This window comes from Prinia subflava, chromosome 21 (assembly GCF_021018805.1).
Source record: "Prinia subflava isolate CZ2003 ecotype Zambia chromosome 21, Cam_Psub_1.2, whole genome shotgun sequence".
Lineage (NCBI taxonomy): Eukaryota > Metazoa > Chordata > Aves > Passeriformes > Cisticolidae > Prinia > Prinia subflava.
The window spans coordinates 3,584,835-3,605,768 of NC_086267.1; the positions used below are offsets into that span (position 1 = coordinate 3,584,835).

The following is a 20,934-nucleotide window of genomic DNA, read 5'->3' on the forward strand; positions in this document are numbered from 1 at the left end:
CTCAGTGCCCAGAGCCCACACAAGCCCAGCCCAGGCATCTCTGGCTTGAGCAGCACCATTTTTCTGTGTGCCTTCCGAAGGGATTGTTAATCACAAGGGAAGGAGCAGGGGAATCCTTGCTGGTCCGTGGCTGGGTCAAAGAGCAGCCGAGCTGCCGTGCCTCGGCACGGACGGGTGCTGCGGGTGTGAGTAACACTGCCGGGCCACCATTAGTCAGCAGAAGCCAGAACTGAGCCCAGCCCAGCCTCCCGCCCGCTCACCGGGCTCCTCTGCCAGGGAGGAGGCTCCAAGGGGAGCTCCTGGGTGGCTTTGGGCTTGTGCAATGCCTGTGACGTGGAGAACCTCCTCCCTGTGCTTCGCTTCTGCTGCAACTCAGCACCTTCCCGTGCCGTGGCAGGTCACAAGGCCACCTTTGCTCTGGGATTCCGTCCAGAGCAGGATTGGACCCGCGGGTGCTGTGGTGATTCCCGGCTCCCCTGGGCTGGCTCCGGCCGTGGCAGCGCCCGGGAGCTGAGTCGGCAACGGACGCGCTCCGACTTGATCCCCGGGCATGGGGTTGTGCAAACAGGGTGCGATGGGAGGTGACGCAGAGCTTTCCTGGCCCTCCTGAGCTCAGGTGGGTGATGGCAGGGCCTGGGGCAGCCACAGCTGGCAGCAGAGCTTTCCTGGCCTTCCTGAGCTCAGGTGGGTGATGGCAGGGGCTGTGGGGCAGCCACAGCTGGCAGCAGAGCCGTGCCCGGCCGGTGCCAGCGCCGAGTGTGCCGCGATGGGAACCGGCGCTTGTTGCACAACAAAATCGAGTCCAGTCCCTTTCCCAGCAGGAGAGGGAAGGGGCAATGCCCGCCGGAGCACTGGGAGGCCGGGAGGGTGACGGGGTGGGTGACAGCCTGGTTTGTTGACCCGGGTGTGCGAGGTGACCATGGGTGCATCCCTTCCTAGCCAGGACAGCTCACTCTTCCCACAGTTGTATCGTCACCCACTTCCCCAAAACATCAAAGCCTGTGGACACGGGGTGTGCCTCAGTTTCCCCATGCCTGAGATACTGCTGATGGGTGGCAGGCACAGGCTTCGTGCTGGTGTAAAGTGGAATGTGGTGGTTTGTTTATTTTTTGGGTTTTTTTTTGTCTTGGACTGTTTTATGGGCTTTGTGCAAGCGCTCTCCTCCTGGGCACAGCAAGAGGTGTGTGGTGGCAGCGTGCTGGGGCTGAGCATCCAGAGCATCCCCACACCAGCAGATGGCCGGGCAGGGCTCATTTAGTGAGGTTAACAGTGCAGAGACGGGCAAAAATGCATAAACCCGAAGGGCTTCTGCCCAGTTCTTCATCGCTTTGGCAGGTGAAAAACATTATAAAGCAGATTTGCTGTGGGGGGCTTGGAAACAGGCAGCCCAGGCAGCAGGGTGAGGGCAGGGAATAGTGCACTGTGAACCATAGGGAACAAAAATATTCATATTAGGAAAAATTTCCTCACTGAAGGAGTAGGTTAAGCATTGGAACAGGCTCCTCAGGGGAAGTGGTGGAGTCATTATTCCTAGAAGTGTTCAAAAAAATCAGCAGATGTGACACTGTACCATATGATTTAGTGGCCATGGTGCTATTTGGTTAAAAGTTAGACTTGATCTTGGAAGTCTTTTCCAACCTTAATGATTTTCTGGAAAAGCTATACGAGTGTGCCGGGTTTCAGGGAGTTGGGTTGTTCTGGTGTGTTTTTATGCGGGTTTTATCACAGAAAGGCAGGTGGTCTCTGCCTTCTCAACGGGTTTTGCTTTGTCTCTGCTCATGGCATCCCATATAAAATAAGTGCATGGCGAGAAAAAACACTGCACGTGTTTGCCTTGCGAGGACGAGCCGGCCCGAGTCCTGCGCTGGCACCGGGGCTGCCTCGCCACCCTCCTGCCTCAGTTTCCCCCCGTGCTGGCCCAGTGTCGCCGACAGCGGCGGCGATGGAGCCGCCAGGACGCGGCTCGGGCCGCCGGGTGGGAGGCAGCGGCGGCAGCGATGGGCGATCCCAGCCGGGAATCATTTCCGCCGCCGGCCGCCCGCGGGTTCCTGCGCGGCCCCGGGGGCTCCGGGAGACCCGCGGTGCCCCGGCCCCGCGCCCCTCGGGCCGTGCGGGGCAGAGCCACTCCTCCGAGCCGTGACATCAAGCCAGCGGCGAGAGGTCAAATTCCCGGCGCAGGTAGCGCTGGCCGCACTTCCGCGCAGCGGGGCCGGGGAGGAGCCGCCCGCCCGCCCGGGGACCCCCCCGCGCCCCCGGCCCGCCCCGGCCCGCGGGCCCGCCATGCAGCCGGAGCGGGAGCAGGAGCACAGCGAGGCGGGGACGCGGCGCTGCCGGCAGGGCTCCGCTCCGCGCCCGGCCCATTGTCCGGCAGCCCGGGCACGGCCGGGGGCGGCCGCGGACGATGCTCCGGGCAGGGCGCTGTGCCCCCGCTTAACCCACGCAGGTAAGAGGGTCCCCGGAGGGTCCCCGGAGGGTCCCCTGAGGGTCCCCGGGAGCGGTCGCAGCCCGGCGTGCACGGCTTTCCCCTCGCCTCGCTTTGTGCTCGGAGCTCGCTTCCTCCTGGGAGAAACAAAACAACGCCGGAGCGCGCTGGGAGCCGCGGGGGCCGCGGGGAGTGTGGCGGTGGTGGCCGGGCTGTCCCCACGCCCAGCGAGGGGCAGGGGCGGGGGGCTTGGTGTCCCCGCGGCGCTGGGGGTCTCCCGGTGCCCCCTGGTCCATGGTGGCTCCCGGGGAAGTTGGAGCCGGCCGGGAGCCTGCGGAGGGCTCGGAGCCGGCCGGTGCCTCCTGTGCCCGGTGCTTCTGGCAGCCTCCACGACCCCCAGCCTGGCCCCGAGCCCCTCTGCTCACCCTCCCGCCGGGGGGCACAGCGGTTTAAATCAGGTTTTATTTCCTTACATCCCCTGTGAGACACCCGCTCGCATGTGGCCAGGGCAGACCGGAGACTGGGTGACTGCGTGGTGGAAATAATCCTTATTTTTGGGGTGGGGAATGCCAGGACATGGGGGTAACTTGGCAAGCAGGTGGTGTCTGCACATCCTGCCCCAGGCTGGTGCTGGGGCATGGGTCAGTGTGTGTGGCTGGGGGTCCTGACCTGGAGCTGTGCCCGTGTGGGCACGCCGGGGCCAGGCTGGTGTCTGTCTCAGGAAATGCTCAGCAGTGGAGTTTGCAGGGATTTGCTCTCACTGGGTGGAAGCTTTACCCTGAAATTCTTACGGATTGTCGGTGGCCAGGTGCAACAGCTCACCCGGAGCATTGCAGCAACAGCGCAGGGTGGAAATAAAAGCTTAATTTAAAGCAAGAGATAAGTGTGCAAAGCCAAAACTTCATTTTATTAACCCAAAAGGCTCAGCTGAGTGTCCTGGTACCCATCCAGGAGGGAGCACTGGGTGGCTGACAGCTCCTCTGAGGTGGCACCGTGCTGCGGACTCTGAACTGAGGGCTGTGCCTGGGATGCACAGCAGGGCTGAAGGGGTGATCTACAAATGTCAGGCTCTTGCGCTTATCCCCTTGAGGAGATGATGCTGTGGGGTGAAGAGGGGCTCGTTTTGAGTCCATTTTGGTGTTGAAGGGAGAGGCTGGATGTGTTGGCTTTGCCACAGCAAGTCCTGGGCAGTGGAAGTAGCTGGGTCCTCTTAAAAATGGTTTGGGTTGAAGGCACCTTAAAGCCCATCTCGTCCTTCCACTCCTGCCACTAGCCCAGGCTGCTCCAAGCCCTGTCCAACCTGGCAGCCACAGCTTCTCTGGGCAGCCTGTGCCAGGCCTCCCCACCCTCACAGGCAGGAATTTCTTCCTAATATCCCATCTAACTGTGCCCTCTGACAGTGGGAAGCCATTCCCCCTTGTCCTGTCACCTCCTTGTCACAAGTCCCTCTCCAGCTTTCTGCACCTTTGCAAGAGGGAAGTCCCAAGCTGAGAAGCTACTTGAAAATCAGAGGTGATGAGATGCTCTTTAAAATACAAACCCAGCTCACCCCTGAGTCTTGAATCTTTTTTTTTTTTTTTCCTAATAAGGTTATTTATGACCCTGGCATTTCTCATCCTAGGACAGAGGTGTGTGTACATGTATATTTATCCTGCTGATGTTCTGGATAAAAACACACCCTTGACTTGTGCCCAGCAAAGCAAAAACCATCTCACTGTCAAACTCACAAAATGCAGCTTTCACCTGAGATACTGATTCACCCACACAAGCCTTGTCGTTTGTTCTGCATCCATTTTTAATATGTCCCCTCCAAAGGCAGAAATGCGTGTACAGCAATCGTGTCAGCTGAGTTACATGGAAAAAAAAAGGCTTTTAAATGGATGTCTTTAAAGTGATGCCTGTTCCAAGGCCAGTAAAAGGCTTTGCTGCTGCATGGAGGGTTGGTCTGCTGCCCAGAGGAGCCCAAAATGGGATTTGCAGGAGCAGGAGTGGAAACTTCAGCCCCAAAGGCTGCCTGGAGATGTTCACCACAATTAAAAAGAAAAAAAATAAATCTCATTGACGTTGTCTGTTAACACCCATCAGTGGTTGAAGCATAAGGAATGCAGAATCCAACAGTGTCATGGAAGTTTAATGTGATTAACTAAAATATAATTAACAGCCAATTATTTCAGTGGGAATGGTAGTTTTCATCAGTTGGTCTGGGAAATGTTAAAATTGCATTAGTTTCACCTCTGCCCACTTGCAGCACGTTTGGAAGGGGTTGGAATGAGTGATGGGGCTTGTCCATGCAAGGCAATACCTCCTTCTCCTCTGAGTAGTCAGGAATTACAGAAGGCACCCAAGTCCCCTCCCCTCCCAAAAAAAAGGTTAAAAAGAGGAGGGAACATTTTAAATGGATAAAATTATCGGGGGAAAAGTGCTATGGAAGCTTTTTCCCTTGAGGTTGTTGCATTTAGGAGGTGATTCCTAATGGCAGATTTAACTTTGCACCCTGATGCACTGATGCTTACAAGGGTGAACTGCAAAACAAACAAACAAAAAGCCTTTAAAAATGCTCTCTTCTGATTGCTTTTGCTTCATGTTGGGGGCTGTGTGGAGTCCCCTGTGAGGGGCACTGAGCCCTGGTCCCTGCTAGAGAGGGCTGATGCTCACTTCAGACTCCTTTGCAGCTTCAAGCAGAGGCACAGCTCCATCCAGCTCATAGGAATTACATGGAAATCCTCCCCCAGCCATCTGTATGTGGAAGAAATAGAGGCTGAAATGAGGTTCCTGAATAATTGACCCCGTTTTCCCAGCTATTGGAACTTTTCTGTAACGATCACTAAGAGCTGCCTGCAAACTGAGTGTTTCGGGTCATTTATTTAGGTACTTGAACTTGGCAGAGCAGCAGGGGGTTTCTCCCCCCTGTTTTAAAATGAAGCTAAAATTTCCCTCTCAAGCTGAGTCTCTTAATGCAAATTATGCCAATAACATGGGATTTCTCCACAGGACCCTTGAGAGCAGGAGGTGCTGGAAAGGTGGGATGGAAGCTTGGAGGAGAGTGATGGAGAGGAGATCCTCCATGCTGGTGGGAAAGTGCTTTGAGGGGGGAAAATTGGTGTGATTTTAGGTGAGCAGAACACCAGAGGAGGCATTGGAGAGTTGGAAATCCTGTACACAAGTGAGTGTCATTACAGGCGTGTGCCCAAAGAATTTGTGGCTGCCCCATCCCTGGCAGTGCCCAAGGCCAGGTTGGACAGGGCTTGGAGCAGCCTGGGACAGTGGAAGGTGTCCCTGCCATGGCAGGAGGTGAAACAAAATGAGCTTTAAGTTCCCTTCCAACCCAAACCAGTCTGAAATTCCATAACATTGGCAGGAGCCCTGAGAGGGAGTTGGAAAGAGGGATTTTCTTATCAAACCCTGGCTGCATGGATTGTGCTTTCCAATTTTATATATATATATTCAACCCGGATTTGGCTTTGCCATATATATAATAATATATATGCAGCAAATAACTATATATTGCAAAGAATAATCCTTTTTTCTACAGATACATATATATATGTACATCTCAAATTGTATGTCTAAAAAAGCAAGAATTTTGGATATATGGCTGATCAATAATTCAGATTCTCCCTGGGCTTTGGCTTGCAGCCGGCAGCGTGGAGAGCGTGTTGCTGCATGCTTCTCTCCAGATTACATCTGTAGCTTCTCATAGATCTCAGATTTTAATCCTTCAGCAGTTTCTGCCTGGATCAGGAGCTGAGTACGAAGTGGGGATGAAATTCCCTTGTTGCCTGTTTCGGAGGAGAGATGCTTTTCAGTTCTTTCAGTGTTTCTAACCATGACCAGAGGGGATCAGTGCATTTTTGGAGAGCTGCACTGGGCAGTGCATTACAGCACCTTGGGCCATGCCCAAGGACCCCTCTGGAATTCTTTGCTGCAGAATTCCCCCCGGCCTGTCTGTCTTGTTTCCCCTCTCCCTTTCCCACATCACTTCCTACTGTGTGGGGATTTTCTTGGTTGCCACCAAAATGCTGCAATTTGCAGGAATCTGTGGGGATCAGTGCAAGCTGCCCTGCCTCCATCCTCATCTGCTGGTTAATTATTTTTTCCCAGGAATAGCTCTTAGTTAAGTGGCATGTAAGGAAAGGTGAAAATGACTTATCAGTGAGGAAAACAAAAAGGAGTTTGTTGCAGCCAGGAGTATTTTGTGAGGCTGCAGGGGGCTTTTTGTGGCTGGGGAAGGCGCTGAGTGGGTTTTGCACACTAAATACTCCACCATGTGTGAGCCTCCACATCCTCTCAGGGTTCCCAGGGGCTGGAGGGGACACACTGCATTTCTCCCATCCCTGGGGAAGATCCTGTTGGCCTTGGCTGCCTCCAGTTCTTGCTTTTTGCACGGATTTCAAGAAAAGCTCTTTGGGCTGCGCCAAACCCCCCAGCCTGGAGCTCGACTGTTCCTCATTAGTGACTTTATTGCTAAATAATTTACAGAATGGGGCCTTGCCAGTTTTCATTGGGGAAGCATTTCAAGTATGTGCAGCAGATTTTATGCCTTCCTGGTGCAGCTGCCGGGGGGAGCTGCCTCTCCCTGTCCTGCCGCCGGCGTCACCTCCCGGCCTCGGTGCCAGAAAGGAAACAGCCCATGCACATGGAGAGGGATCCCAGGAGGAATCAGGGGAAAACCCCCTGTGTTCCATGGCCAGTTGCTGTCCTCCAGGCTCACTGCTCCACGGGGGCACTGGGGAAAGGACACAGCCACGGTGGTTTGGAGAGGAGGTGTTTGGGGTTTGTTTTTGTTTCATTTTTCTGGTGGCTGTGACGCGTGTGCTGATGGGATCATTTTTTCTCCCCGTGTCCACGATGCCAACCCAAGAGGACGTGGATGTCCCATCCCTGGAAGTGTTCAAGGCCAGGCTGGGCTTGGAGCAACCTGCTCTAGTGGGAATTATCCTTGCCCAAGGCAGGGGATAGGACTGGATGGTCTTTAGGGTCCCTTCTAAGCCAAACCATTCCATAATTCTGTGAAACCAAGGAGCCAGTTTGGGATGTGAAAGGGCTTTTCTCCACCTGTTTTTAAAGGGGAGAGAAAGCAAAGCCAGACTTGGAGGGAGGATTGCAGCGGCACCTGCACAGCCAGAAAGTGTTTTGCAGGATGAGGGTGATGGGTGCAATGTGGAAATAGCAGAAAAGCACTTTATTACACTAAACAGTGGGTGCAGCTGTAGGAAATGTGGTGCTGTGGCTTTTCTCCGGTGTCTGCTGTGGAGGGGATCCCAGCTGGTTCTGCCAGGATGCTCCTGCAGTGTAGCTGCTTGGAGAAGTGAGCAGTCACTGGGTGTAAATCTGCAAAATTCAGGATTTGGGGCTGTGGATGGAAGCGTCATCTTCCCTTTTCCAGTCTCGGAGTGGTTTTGTTGAGTGTGCCCTGAGCACGTGGGTGGCTGGAGGCAGAACTGAGACGTGTGGGAGCTCAGGACACTGCTGGAGCCCAGCCCTGTCAGTGAGTGGTTTGGATAGGAAAGTCCTTCTTTGTTTCTTCTTACTATTATTATCACATACTAACATCTATTCTTATTTTTTGAATGCAAAAGCCATCACGCAGGGGAGGCTCCCCACCTCCTTCCTAGTGCCACCCTCCTCTTGTTCCAGTCCCAGCGTGGTGCGCTGGGCTGTGCAGAGCAGGGGGGGCAGCCCGGCAGCATTTCCCCGGGGATGGAGTTTGCAGGGGCTGGGGTTTGGAGCGGGGCCATGCCGGAGTGGGGCCGTGCCGTGCCGTGCCCGGGACCGTGCCGTGCCGGGAGCTGGGACTGTGCCGGGAGCGGGGCCGTGCCGGGAGCCGGGGCCGTGCCGGGAGCCGGGGCCGTGCCGGGAGCCGGGGCCGTGCCGGGAGCCGTGCTGGGAACGGGGCCGTGCCGTGCCCGGGGCCGTGCCGGGAGCGGGGCCGTGCCCGGGGCCGAGCCGGGGCCGTGCCGGGAGCGGGGCCGTGCCCGGGGCCGAGCCGGGGCCGTGCCGGGAGCCGGGGCCGTGCCGGGAGCGGGGCCGTGCCGGAGCGGGGCCGTGCCGGGAGCCGGGGCCGTGCCGGGAGCGGGGCCGGGAGCGGAGCCGTGCCGGGAACGGGGGCCGTGCCGGAGCGGGGCCGTGCCGGAGCGGGGCCGTGCCGGGAGCCGGGGCCGTGCCGGGAGCCGGGGCCGTGCCGGGAGCCGGGGCTGTGCCCGGGGCCGTGCCGTGCCCGGGGCCGTGCCGGGAGCCGTCGCTCACTTCCTCGCATTGTGTCTCCTCTTCCTCCAGCGCTGCTACGGGAGGAGGTGGCCCAGCTGCAGGAGGAGGTCCACCTGCTCCGGCAAATGAAGGAAATGCTGACCAAGGACCTGGAGGAGAGCCACGGCAGCAAATCCCCCGAGGTGCTCTCGTCCACCGAGCTGAAGGTGCAGCTGGCGCAGAAGGAGCAGGAGCTGGCCCGTGCCAAAGAGGCTCTGCAGGGTAAGGGCTGCACCTCCTTCTGATGTGCCGCTCCCCGGCACCCTCAGCTTCCAAAAAGTTCATTAATGAGGAAAGGAAAGCTGTCCTTTTCTTGGACCCTGCAGAGGGCATTCACCAGGCACTCCTGGCAGGGACCCCCCTGCTCTCCTGGCCTGGCAAGGGCTGGTGTGGAGCTGGGAAGGGCTGGGGTGCAGCAGTGGGCTGGGAAATGGGATGTGAGGGCTGATTGCAGCACTGCAAAAGAATTCCTCCACAGCTGTAGAGCAGGGCCAAGGCAGCAGCTGAAATGCAGCTGGAGGTGGGGTTTGGGTTGGGTTTGAGCCCCTCGGACTTGTAGGAGGGAAGCTGCGAGTTCCATGGTGACTGCAGCTTTCCTTGTCCCACATGGAGCTATCTCCAGGTGACTGCAGGGTCTCCTCCTTCCCTCATGCCTGCCTTTGGGGGTTTTTGTGGCAGTCGGGGCTCTGCTCTCCCCTCCTCACCACCACAGCAAGCCCTGGGACTGGGGTGAGTGGAACAAAACACAACATCGCAGCTTTTCCACTCTAAAACCAAGCTGACAATAAATGCAGGCAGGATGGTTTGTTAGCTGGGGCCGGGGGATGATCCTGAGCAGGGAAGGCTCTCGCTCGTCAAACCCTGGCAGCGCTGCTCTGGCTCTAAATATCATCTCAAATCCCCAGCATAGCGAGTGTAACTTGCACTTGTCAGCTCGTGTTTGCGGATTATGAGGAGAAGCTGTCAAAAGTTTTCAGGCTCACAGGCTGAGCGGCACGTGGGGAGCTGTGGGGCCTCTGCATCTCCCCCTGCCCAGGATGCTGAGATGCTCGGAGGCACAGGGAAATGGGCTGAGTCAGTGTTTGGGGAAAGGACTTCAGAAAATTCTGCTGTCGCTCTGTGATGTACAAAAACATCCCTGTATATCAGCAGCAGCCAAAATAGCTCCAAAATCCTGCCTCCCCCCACACCACCAGTGCAGCCTCAAGGCAGCAGGAAATGCTCAGGGTTTATAGAGCTGTAATTGGAGGAGAAAAAACGTAATTAGGGAATATTTGCTCCGTGTGGATGGGGCAGGGAGGGAAGTACTGATAAATGCAAAATGCAGAAACACAGAACTGTTATAATACTAGTTACAAAGAAAAAAAAAAGAGTAAGAAGTCATCTCAGAAGCTGCAGTGAGGTTGTATGTGCTTCTGTGGAGGATAGTCCAGAGAAAAAGTGAGTTTGGCTTGAAAATTGTGAGTATTTAAGGAATATAATATTGGGGTCTCATTAGGCTTTTATTTGCCAATATTCAAGCCTCTGAGCTTGGTTTTTCAGGACTTGTCTGCAGGTGTGGTGGCTAGGAAGAGAGAATCTCAGTTGGCACTTGGATGGGCACATAGCAAGAAGCTTTTTTTCAATTGATGCTCATTCCCTGTCCTGCAATATTAAGAAGCTTCTGTGGTTTTTGGGAAAGTTATCCAGGCTGGATCTGGGCTGGAGGCTCTGGGCAGCAGAGCAGGCTTGGCAGTGACTGAGATGGATAACTTGAAAACGAGATCAGCAGCTGCAAGGGGAAAAAAAAAATCCTTTTTCCTTTCCATGAAAAATTGTCCAGAGGGAAACGGAGCCAAAAATGGAGGGAAAACGGTGTCTGGTGACTGGTTCTGCCAGGGGAGATGGATCTGCTGATGGACACACCAGGGAGGCTGTGGCTCTGTAGTAAGGAACTGCAGGATAAGGCCGTGCCAGGAGCACAGGGAAACTTGGCCATGCTGTGCTGTAATTTAGGGATCTGTGTCAGATTTGTGTCCTCCTGCAGCCAGAGCATCTCCCACGAGCAGCTCCTCCTCACAGCCTGCATTCCTGCATCCCCAGTCCCACATCCTCACCAAAGGTTGCTCCAGGTCCAGCAGCAGCATCCCTGTGCCTGCAGCAGCCCACGATCCACGGTGGCTCCTGTGGAATGTCATTAGCAGATAAATTATATGGAAATCTGTCATCGTTGCTGGCTCTGAGCCTGGAAGTGCAGCACAGCTGGTTCAGATGGATCTTGGCTTGCCAGGACATGCTGCAGAGGGAAGCAGAGAGGCTTTGCTGGTCAGGGGCTCCAGCAGTTTTTATTTTGCACATCCACACAGGGTTTGGATTGTGATGGTCTCCATGGAGGGTGGGGTCATTGCCCCCCTTTGGAGGTGCATTTCCAGCCCTTCCAGCAGCATTTGGCACAGGGGTGAAGCTGATAAGCCTGTGCTGCATCTTCCCTGTGCTGGGCTAACAAATCCTTGCTCTGGAGGTTGGGAGCAGGGACCTGGCCCAGCACAGGGCACTCTGCAAGAGCAACTCAGCCAGCTTCTTTATTTCTGTCAGCATGTGCTTTGTGCATCTTTATTCCACTTTTTCCTGGGCTAATTCCATCTCTTGCACTTTTTTTAATCCATTAACATCCAATTAAAATCCCATAGTGCTACGTCCTCCTGCCCTCTCCTCTCCTGCCACGGCTGGGACTCTGAATTGTTCTTCCAGTATTAGTGCAGTTATTATTTCCCCCTGGCTGGAAAGGTGTGGATGTGGTCTGGATTTGTGCTGTGGAAGTCCCTGATGGGAGAAGTTGCAGACAGCTTTATTACTGCTGGTCCTGCTGTGGGCAGGGACTGTGCCCAAGCGCCTGGGGGACTCCAGGAGCCTCTTGGCTGGGTGACATCCGTGAGCGTGTGGGCTAATGGCAGGAACCCCATTTCTGGGAAGGTTTGTCCAATATGCTGGAGCTTGCCTGCGGGATTATCACACAGAGAGCAAACCTGGTTTGTTTCCCTTTTGAGTGCCAGGGTGGAAACCTCAGGCTGGCTTTCCCTGCTGCTTGGAAAGGCGTGAACCAGCTTCATGTCTGCTCCACAAATGGGCTGTAGCCTGGTTTTCTCCCTCCCTCACCTTCAGCTCAAAGCTGTGACTCCCCAGGAATAATATTTGGGCTGGGGAAAGCCTCCTACAGAGATCCAGAGCAGCTTCAACTTGCTGCAGCGAGGGGTGGGTAGCAAAGAAATGGGTGGACAGATATTCCAGTGGATGGATGACCCAGGAGATGGGGGTTGCATCAGATGGATCTCCCAGAGGATGTGTGACCTGGCAGCTGGGTGTCCCACTGGATGGATGTCCTGGCAGCTGGGTGTCCCACTGGATGGATGTCCTGGCAGCTGGGTGTCCCACTGGATGGATGTCCTGGCAGATGGATGTCCCAGCCAAGGAAGCCATCTCCACTGTAAGGACATGGATCTCTACAGAAACCCTGTTGTTCTCCTTTGAAGACCCACCTGAAGTGTTCAGAAGTCATTCACCATCTTGTTGACTGCTGGGTCAGGTTTGGAAAGCCCTTGGCTGTTACCAGGTAAACTCCCCCAAGGAGAATTGCCTCTCCTAACTTTTTCCTGAAATTTGCCATTGGGCTCCAATTTCCTGCCTGCTCCATACCTCCACACACCCAGGAGTGGGTGCTGGCTCTGCTTGACCCCACGGAACATCGATGTTTTCAATACCAAGATCTTCCTGATGGTGACAGCTGCCCCAGGGACCACACGTGCCTCTTTAATTGCAAAGCAAGGAGCAGCACTGCAGTCCTGATTTTATGGGTTAGTCATGGTGACAATATCAGATTTCATGGCTGCGAGGAAGAAACAGGAGAAATTAAGTAAATGTTAATGGGACAGGAAGGGTTTGCACATTGCTGTTGCACGGGGCATCCCTGGGGTTGCAGCCCTGCTCCCCGAGGATGCCCTTCCCTGCACTGGAAATAAGTGTGTGATTCAGTTAGTGATAAAGTCAGCTCTGATTCTTTTCCTGGCATGAAAATTCACATTGTGTGGGGTGAGAGAAGGACTTGGAAGTGGATGGGAGTCATGGGAAGCTGCTCTTTGGAATTCAAGGGTGTGCTGCATCTTCTGCCCATGCCCCAGTGTGTGTCTGGACATTGCTGCCTCATCCCAGGAGGGTGAAACTGGGCAGAGATGCTGCTTCTATGGTTCAAACACTAAATTTTCATCTAATATCACATTATCAAGGTAGTCAAACTAATTATTACTTGTATGCCCTCCAAGGGAACCTCAGCTGGATGGTGGAGCCTCCATCTCATAGGGCCAGGGGTTGGGTGTCAGTCATCCTTGTGGGTCCCTTCCATGTCAGGATGTTCTGTAGTTGATATCTCATTAATCTGATACTGTTAATTGCAAAGAGGGAAGGCAGAGTTCAGAGCAGCCCCCATGCTGGGGGGAGATGCCTGGGTTTGGGATACAGGAGCTCATTCCCAGCTGGAGGCTGTCGGATGATGAGATCAGACTGGGGCCACGGGGTGGTGACACTTCCAGTGGTGGCATTGCTGGGTGGTCCCAGCCCTGCTGCTGGCCCAGGCAGGGCTGTGCCTCTCCAGTGGAGCAGCTGGATTTTGGCTCCTCACACAGATCTGGGAATAAAAGGCACTGAGGGGTGGATTTGGAATTGTTTTGGCTGCTGGAGGAGCCCAGCGCAGAGCCGGTCCCGTTCCGTCTCTGTGTCCATCATTCTTCTCCCAAAGGAGCCAGGGCAGGATCGAGTGGCAGAGGTGGAGCTCAGGTAACAGGAGGGCAGGGTGGGCTGGGGCAGGTGGGGATGGTGCTGAGAGCTGGGGGGATTCACCCAGCCCATCCCACCCCACCTCCCCCAGCCCTTGCTGCCAAGGCCGGTGCTGAGCTGCCGAGTCCAAGGGGGGCTGCTGGGTCCCCCCTCCCCTTCTGCCGTGTGCTTTGGGAGGGAGGGGAAAATTAATAATGCAAGTAAGAGAAGTACTTTCCACTCATGGCCTGGGTTTAGGATTTCTTGCTTCTTTTCTTGGGTTTATGGAGAGGTCAGGGGTTTGGCCAGAGCCCACCGTGCCTGTGGGGTGGGGGAGTTTATTTGGATACTTGTGGGGGTTTGGGATACAGAAACTTGGCCCTGGATCATCAGATTAAAGGGAAAAGCCATTTCACCTCCTCAGATGGCCCCGATAGCCAGGGAAAATCTGCTTTATCCCTCCTTGGCTGGCCATGGATTGCAAAGGCTCGTTTTCCCCGACTGAGTAATTAGCTGGGCTTGTTTGCTAAGGATGAATTAAGCTGCTGCAGCAAGTGGGGCTCAGTCCAGGAGCTTCTGGCAGCCCTCACAGCTCACTTCTGCCTCACTTTTTATTTTTCTCCTGCCTTTTTCAATTAATTTCCTGTTAATTTGGTTCGGAATGAAGTTCTCAAATGACTGATAAATCTTATTTAAGCTTAGGAGCTAATCATTCTTGGAGGAAGGAGAGTAATAGAGGAGAGCAAAGAAAGTGTGTTAATTTCAGCAAATCTCTCAAATATGAAATGCAACAAATGGTAACTTGTCCTGTTGGGTTAATAGGAAAATTCTGCTTTTTCAATACCCAAACCTCATAATCCTCTTTTAATTCCGATACATGGGCATAAATATTGGTAAATATTAGTATATCAATGCATATTCAATGTTGGGACATAGTTACCCTTCTTCTAATAGTACTTCAGAGCATTTTCTCTTTTTTTTTATTGGCAAGTGATTAAGTGTTTTCTGTAAATCTTTAAGGGCCATGAACACTGCCACTAATTAAAGGAGTTTGTATGCTGTAGGGGACTCACAATTTAATTAAATTCATTAGGATTCTTTTGTCTCCTCCAGCATCAGAGATTGGCAAATGTGACTTCAACTTTTATGAGAGCCTCCCAGTATCCTTGAGGAAATTAAATTTTACATATGTAGATATATATGTGTCTGTGGGGTCTGGAGCTCACCCCAGTATGGTTCAGTCAACTTCTCATTAATTTTTCTTTTTTAGCAAGTTTTTAGTTCCTGTGAAGGAATTGGGCAGGGGAAGGTGGTGGTTAAGTACACACAGGCAGTGGGAAAGGGCTTTTTCAAAGACATGGGTGTGGCTGTGATTGTTTTTAGAGGGTTTCTGTAGTAATTTCCTAAAATGGGAAAAAAGTAAGGGAAGTCCTGGTGTCAGAAGAGGCTGAGTTGTCCCAGGAGGAGTCATGTTCATTGAAGTGGGCAAGGAAGACTCCCAAGAGCTCCTTGTCACAGGACAATGTGACTTCTTGCAGCATTTCCTACCTCATTGTCTGGTTTTTGGTGTTCTGATTTATCTCCAATGCTTAATGGCAGAATAGTTGGTCCAAAGAGTTTCATCTCTTGGATTTGAACAGATAAAAATCTCTACAGTCCTAAGCATCTCCCTCTTTCTCCAGCATTTAGTCTGATTTTTCTTCCATCTTTTTCTCCTCTCACCTGCTCCATCCTCTCATCCTGAGAGGGGACACTCAGGGGCCGTGCCCTGTGCTCATGGGAGCGCTCCGGAATCCGCCTCACTGCTAAAAATAAACTAATTGTGGTTTATTTATCCTGGAAAGGGAGCAGCAGCTTTTCCTGCACCAGGCCCTGAGGCTGAGGCTGCAGTTTTGCTCCCAAACCTCCTTTTCCAGGGTGTGAGCTGCCCCTTGGAGGATGGGCAGCGCTGAGGAGCTGCTGTGGTGACGTGCTGGGCATTTTGAGGGGTGAATTGTGCATCTCCTCCCAGCCCAGCCCCTGGGATTGTCATTTTGCTGCTTTTTCCTTGAAAAACAAAAGAGATGGAGTCAAGGGGCTGCCGTGCCTCCTGTGCTGGAGTCACCCTCTCTCCCACAGCCATGAAGGCCGACCGCAAGCGCTTGAAGGGGGAGAAGACAGACCTGGTGAGCCAGATGCAGCAGCTGTACGCCACGCTGGAGAGCCGCGAGGAGCAGCTGCGCGACTTCATCCGCAACTACGAGCAGCACAGGAAAGTGAGTGCAGAGCCCGGCACCGTGGGGAAACCTGGTTTGTAACCTGGCAAAATCCCTCTAAAGCCCCAGCTGGACTCTTGCTGGAGATGGGATGGACTGCAGCAGGTTATGGTTAAATAAATGCTGGAGGAAATAGAGCCAAACCTGGGGAATTGGATGTAATTTTAAGCAGGTGTACAGTGAGTATTTCTTTTTGGGGACCGGCTGCATTCTGGATCTCCCCAAAAAGGGTTGACATTCCTGCCAGCCGAGAGCTCTTGTGACAGCTGAAGATACAGCTCATGGTGGGGTGGTCCCCGAGGGGGTTGTGACAGAGGGGTTTTTAGTGGCACGTGGATTTTCCCTTCCTGATGGGCACCCCCTGTCCCGGCAGGAGAGCGAGGACGCGGTGAAGGCCCTGGCGAAGGAGAAGGACCTGCTGGAGCGGGAGAAGTGGGAGCTGCGGCGGCAGGCCAAGGAGGCCACGGACCACGCCAGCGCCCTGCGCTCCCAGCTCGACCTGAAGGACAACCGCATGAAGGAGCTGGAGGCCGAGCTGGCCATGGTGAGCTGGGTCATTAATACAGATCTGAGCGTTTGCTGCAGTGGTTGCACTGCTGCAATACTGAGAGGAAAATATTTCATCTCAAAAGGAGCTTGATATCCTTGGCACAGGGAACATCACTTAAAAATAACTTGATATCCCTGGCACGGGGAGCGGTGCAGTTGGGATCTTTGCTTTCCCAGGGGAGGCTGGGTTTGGTGTGCAGCGTGTCGCTGCTCGTCTTGCTGCTCGGGGAGATGCTCATGTGGTTTCCCCACCTCATCACCACCACCTCAATGTCCTTCCCCAGGCCAAGCAGTCCCTGGCTACGCTGACCAAGGACGTGCCCAAGCGCCACTCCCTGGCCATGCCGGGCGAGACGGTGCTGAACGGCAACCAGGAGTGGGTGATGCAGGCGGACCTGCCGCTGACCGCCGCCATCCGGCAGAGCCAGCAGACCCTCTACCACTCACACCCCCAGCACTCGGCGGACCGGCAAGGTGGGCACCGGGACAAACCCCTGCTGGGGAGGAGGGGAGATGGTCAGAACCACTCCTCCCCAGATCTGTTGTTCGTGGGAGTTCAGGACCTCTGGGTTACCAACCAGCAGAAGGAGTTTATTGTTTGCATTAAGCTGGTTTTATTCATTCTAAGTCAACTGTTCACACATTTATTACACATCCTATATTGTCCACACGTTTAGCACGCATCCCTCAGGGCACGTGATTGGTCACAGTCCATCATCACCTCGGGCCTCCCTTATCTGGCTCTTGCACCCTTGGTATTCTGTTCCTCAGGCTCTTCTTGCCCCGGCCCCTCATCCTGACACAGCATCCCTGAGCTGGCAGGGGACGCTCAGGGAGCCCTGCCCTGCACTCATGGGAGCGCTCTGGAATCCACCTCACTGCTAAAAATAAACCAATTGTGGTTTATGTATCCTGGAAAGGGAGCAGCAGCTTTTCCTGCACCAGGCCCCGAGGCTGAGGCTGCAGTTTTGCTCCCAAACCTCCTTTTCCAGGGTGTGAGCTGCCCCTTGGAGGATGGGCAGCGATAGGAGCTGCTGTTTAGCGCTGTTTCCTGTCTCAGTAACCTTGACAAACTCCTGAGAGTTCTGATAAGACTAACTAAAGCTGGGTTGCACATTATGACCCAAGCTGTTCAGATACATCGCTACAGGCAGGAAAGTGCATCTTTTTTCCTTGCTGGTGTTAATTCCCGCTTTCCCCGCTGCCCCCCAGCGGTCAGAGTGAGCCCCTGCCATTCCCGGCAGCCGTCCATCATCTCCGACGCCTCCGCGGCCGAGGGCGACCGATCGTCCACGCCCAGCGACATCAACTCCCCCCGGCACCGAACGCACTCGCTCTGCAACGTAAGAGCCTGGGCTGCCCTGGGATGCTCGGGGGATTCTGTGGGGTCTCTGCTTCCCAAAACAGCCCTGGGTTTGGAGTGGGGGGAACCTCGGGGCTCGGCTGGGGTTTATTCCTGGGGTTTATCCCAGCCCCACTGCAGTTCAGCTGCACAAACGCTGCCTTTTGCCCTTGGGCTGTGTCAGGGTTGATTCAGTGGATCCATCTCCTTGTGCCGTAGGGGGACAGTCCTGGACCGGTACAGAAGAACTTGCACAATCCAATCGTACAGGTGGGGCACAAATCCTCTCAAATCCTGCTTGTGAGACCCTTCCTGTGCTAGAATGTTCTTGGGGGTGGTGGGTCAGAGGCAGCAATTTAAGATGAATGGAAGTCATCCTGAATTTTAAGTCTGGCTTGTCTCATATTCCCATAATTTACCCCAAAGCCCAGGTAATGCCATAGGCACACTGAGCTCAGGCTTATTGCAATGTTGATTTTTATAAGGTCTAACCAAAGCCTGTTATTCTTCTGTATTTGGCTTTAAAACATTGGGATACTTTTGCAATCCAGACAGATGCTCTGACTATTTATTCCCAGAGCTGGAATCCTGATCCAGTTGAATTAAAGAGGCCAAAATCCCAGAACTGTGGAGAGGGGGCCCAGTTTCACTGCCAATTCCCCCACACAGGTTTCAGGAATATTATTGTATTTCAGTCCAGGATCTTAACATTACTTTGGACCTGGATGAAAATACTTTGTGGGATCTGGATGCAAATATTTTTTGGGACCCGTACCTAAATTTTTTGAGACTGGGACCGCACGGTCCATCATCCTTGATGTGAGTGAAGGGGAAAGTGGTAAAGTTGGATACCCAAACTTGTGTCTTCTCCTCCCACAGTCTCTAGAAGACCTGGAAGACCAAAAACGGAAAAAGAAGAAAGAGAAGATGGGCTTTGGCTCCATCTCCAGGGTGTTTGCCCGGGGGAAGCAGCGCAAGTCCCTCGATCCCGGCCTCTTCGACGGGACGGCCCCCGACTACTACATCGAGGAGGACGCGGACTGGTGACGGCGCCGGAGCCCCTCCGACCCTGCACATGTACATATCCCACACCCCACAGCCCCGGCCCACCCGTGGACGTGTTACCTGTTGTCTTGGGAGCGATGCAGCTGTGTCGTAACTTCAGTTTTTTCCCTCTTTTTTTCCATGTTTTTGTTTTGTTTTGTTTTTTCCGACCTGATAACTCCTTTGTTGTCGCTTCAGTTTGTCAGTTTGGGTAGGGTTTTTTTTTTCTTGTTTGGGGAGGGGTTTTTTTGTTGTTCTTTTTTTTCTTGTTCTTTTGACAAAACTTGAAACTTGAAGGACTGCTGTGTCTCTGTAAATATGAGAAATATTGTGCACTTTGTGCTTGTGACGTCTCTTGTCCGAAACCCGCTGTTTTCCGGAGCCCAGCCTGCGGGATGTCCTCGCTTGGGGACGAAGGACCTGCCCAGCTGAGGGATCTTAGAGAGAAAACACACAAAAACAACAGCAAGAAAATCTCCTTCGCTGTGATGTCTTCCTGGCCGAGCCCCGTGGAGGCAGCCCAGGCTGGTTGTTACGCCTGCCGGTCTGGAAATAAGTGTTTTAACGTTCCTTTTTAGTTGTTTTAATTTATTTGCACAAACCCAGAGGAGCTATTCTAACTAAATTATTGCAGAAGTTTTGGGATTTTTATATTTTTCCACGTCGGTTGGGATGGGGCGGGGAGGAGGAAGGGGGTGTTTGTACTGTACTGTCCTGGGAAGTCGCTGTCGGGGGGGGATTGGGGCTGTGAACCCCCCAGCCCGGGCTCCCTCCGCTGCCCCAGGAGCACTTAACGCCTTGGAAAACGCAAACCTAAACTCGTGCCGGGAAATCAGACGGGGGCAAGCTGGTGGGAGCTTTGCCTGTTGGTTTTTCCCTGCTTTTTTTGGGGGGGCTCACCCTTTGCTTCAAGTAAAATTGAGGGGGATCCGGCACGAGCTGGGAGCAGGGGAAAGGTGATATCCCGAGATATCCCATTCCCCAAGATATTCCCCAGCCACCCCGCTCCAGCCTGGGGTGTTCCTGCCGTCGCAGGGGGCTGGGGAAATCGGTACGAGTCCCCACCAGGGAGGTTTTTCTGGCTCTGGGGTGATTTGGAAGCACAAGTGGAGCTTGTTTTTCCAAATCCCTTGGAAATGCCCCCAAACCACCCCCCCAGCGTGGCGGCCGCTTCCCCTCTCCACTAACACGTGCCGCGCTCTGCTTATGCCAAGATAAGTACCTTATGCTTTAATGCTTACAGTATAATTTTAAGCTCTTAAAAAAAATGTATTAAGATTTATTTAATGAACTATAATAGTGTATTATTTTTCTTAATTCCGAAACGTGCGCCCTGGTTGAAAAGAAAAAAGGGTATTTTGTCTTAAATCGCCGAACTAAACCGATGCCCTCACGCTGTGTTCCATTCCAAGGGATGATGCAGAGAGGCCATGGAGGGGGTGACAGAGGGACCTGGGATCTCCTGGGATGCCCCATGGCATCTTTTCTCTGCAGAGAAGCATTTTATACATTTTGTTGGGGTTTTTTTGGGGGGGTTGTTGTGTTTTTTTTTGTTCTTCTTGCGTTTTTTATAATTTAAACTCTAAACCACCAGAACAGATGAGCGATCTCCTTGTTATCAAGTAGTTTCCTTTGCATTTCAGCTTTTTTGTAAATTAGGAAGTAATTCTAAAAATTACTAAGAGGATGATTTATTTAAAAGAGAACTTTGCTAAATAGCATATGAATTATGGGTAACATTAGATTTAACTTTTCCCCCTGTGAGCGGGGGAGAATCCTTGAAGGCATGGATGCAAATATAAAATTATAAAAGATCTAAATAAAGCTTATTTTAAAGTATGGATGAACTCCATGTGGTTTAATTGGAGAGCCTGGACAGGTGTTGGCATCTCTGTCGTGGCACCAGGGTGCAGGACATCCTGATTTTTGGGGGCTGCGAGGTGATGGGAGGATTCAGGAGAAGGCTGAGCCAGTTTTTCCCAGGACCAGCTCCCATCCAGATGCCTGCTCCTGGATGCAATAATGCTGGCAGGAGCCTGGAACTGTCTGCATCCCTATGAAATGGGGATTTCAAGGGTTTAAGGTAAGTAAGGACAGCCAGGAGATGTCCCATTTGCATATGGAAAATATAATGAGAAGGACCAAGAACAGCAGAAGGGATGGAGAAATCAGAGAGTGCTGTGCTCCAACTGGATAAATTATCAATGTACAGGGTGATAAATTCTTATTGTTAATATCATTCAGGTGACATTGGTCACCTGTAGGGCTGTGCCAGCACTTCCAGTGGGGCC

General features: G+C 53.3%; 1 protein-coding gene across 2 annotated transcripts in view; it reads left to right on the plus strand.

The window, feature by feature from the left end:
* Positions 1-20,482, plus strand: part of KAZN (kazrin, periplakin interacting protein) — an 81,365-nt gene extending 60,883 nt beyond the window's left edge. Inside the window, exons 1-8 of one of the 2 annotated variants that reach the window (XM_063417030.1) lie at positions 2,276-2,443; positions 8,699-8,890; positions 15,572-15,708; positions 16,082-16,252; positions 16,542-16,731; positions 17,470-17,600; positions 17,819-17,869; positions 18,479-20,482. In XM_063417030.1, coding sequence (XP_063273100.1) covers positions 2,281-2,443; positions 8,699-8,890; positions 15,572-15,708; positions 16,082-16,252; positions 16,542-16,731; positions 17,470-17,600; positions 17,819-17,869; positions 18,479-18,646 — 1,203 coding nt within the window. In that variant the 5' untranslated portion in view covers positions 2,276-2,280 and the 3' untranslated portion in view covers positions 18,647-20,482. Of the gene's footprint in view, positions 1-2,275; positions 2,444-8,698; positions 8,891-15,571; positions 15,709-16,081; positions 16,253-16,541; positions 16,732-17,469; positions 17,601-17,818; positions 17,870-18,478 lie in introns of those variants that run through there. The other variant, XM_063417031.1, reaches the window with a different exon arrangement.
* Positions 20,483-20,934: the final 452 nt, after the last annotated feature.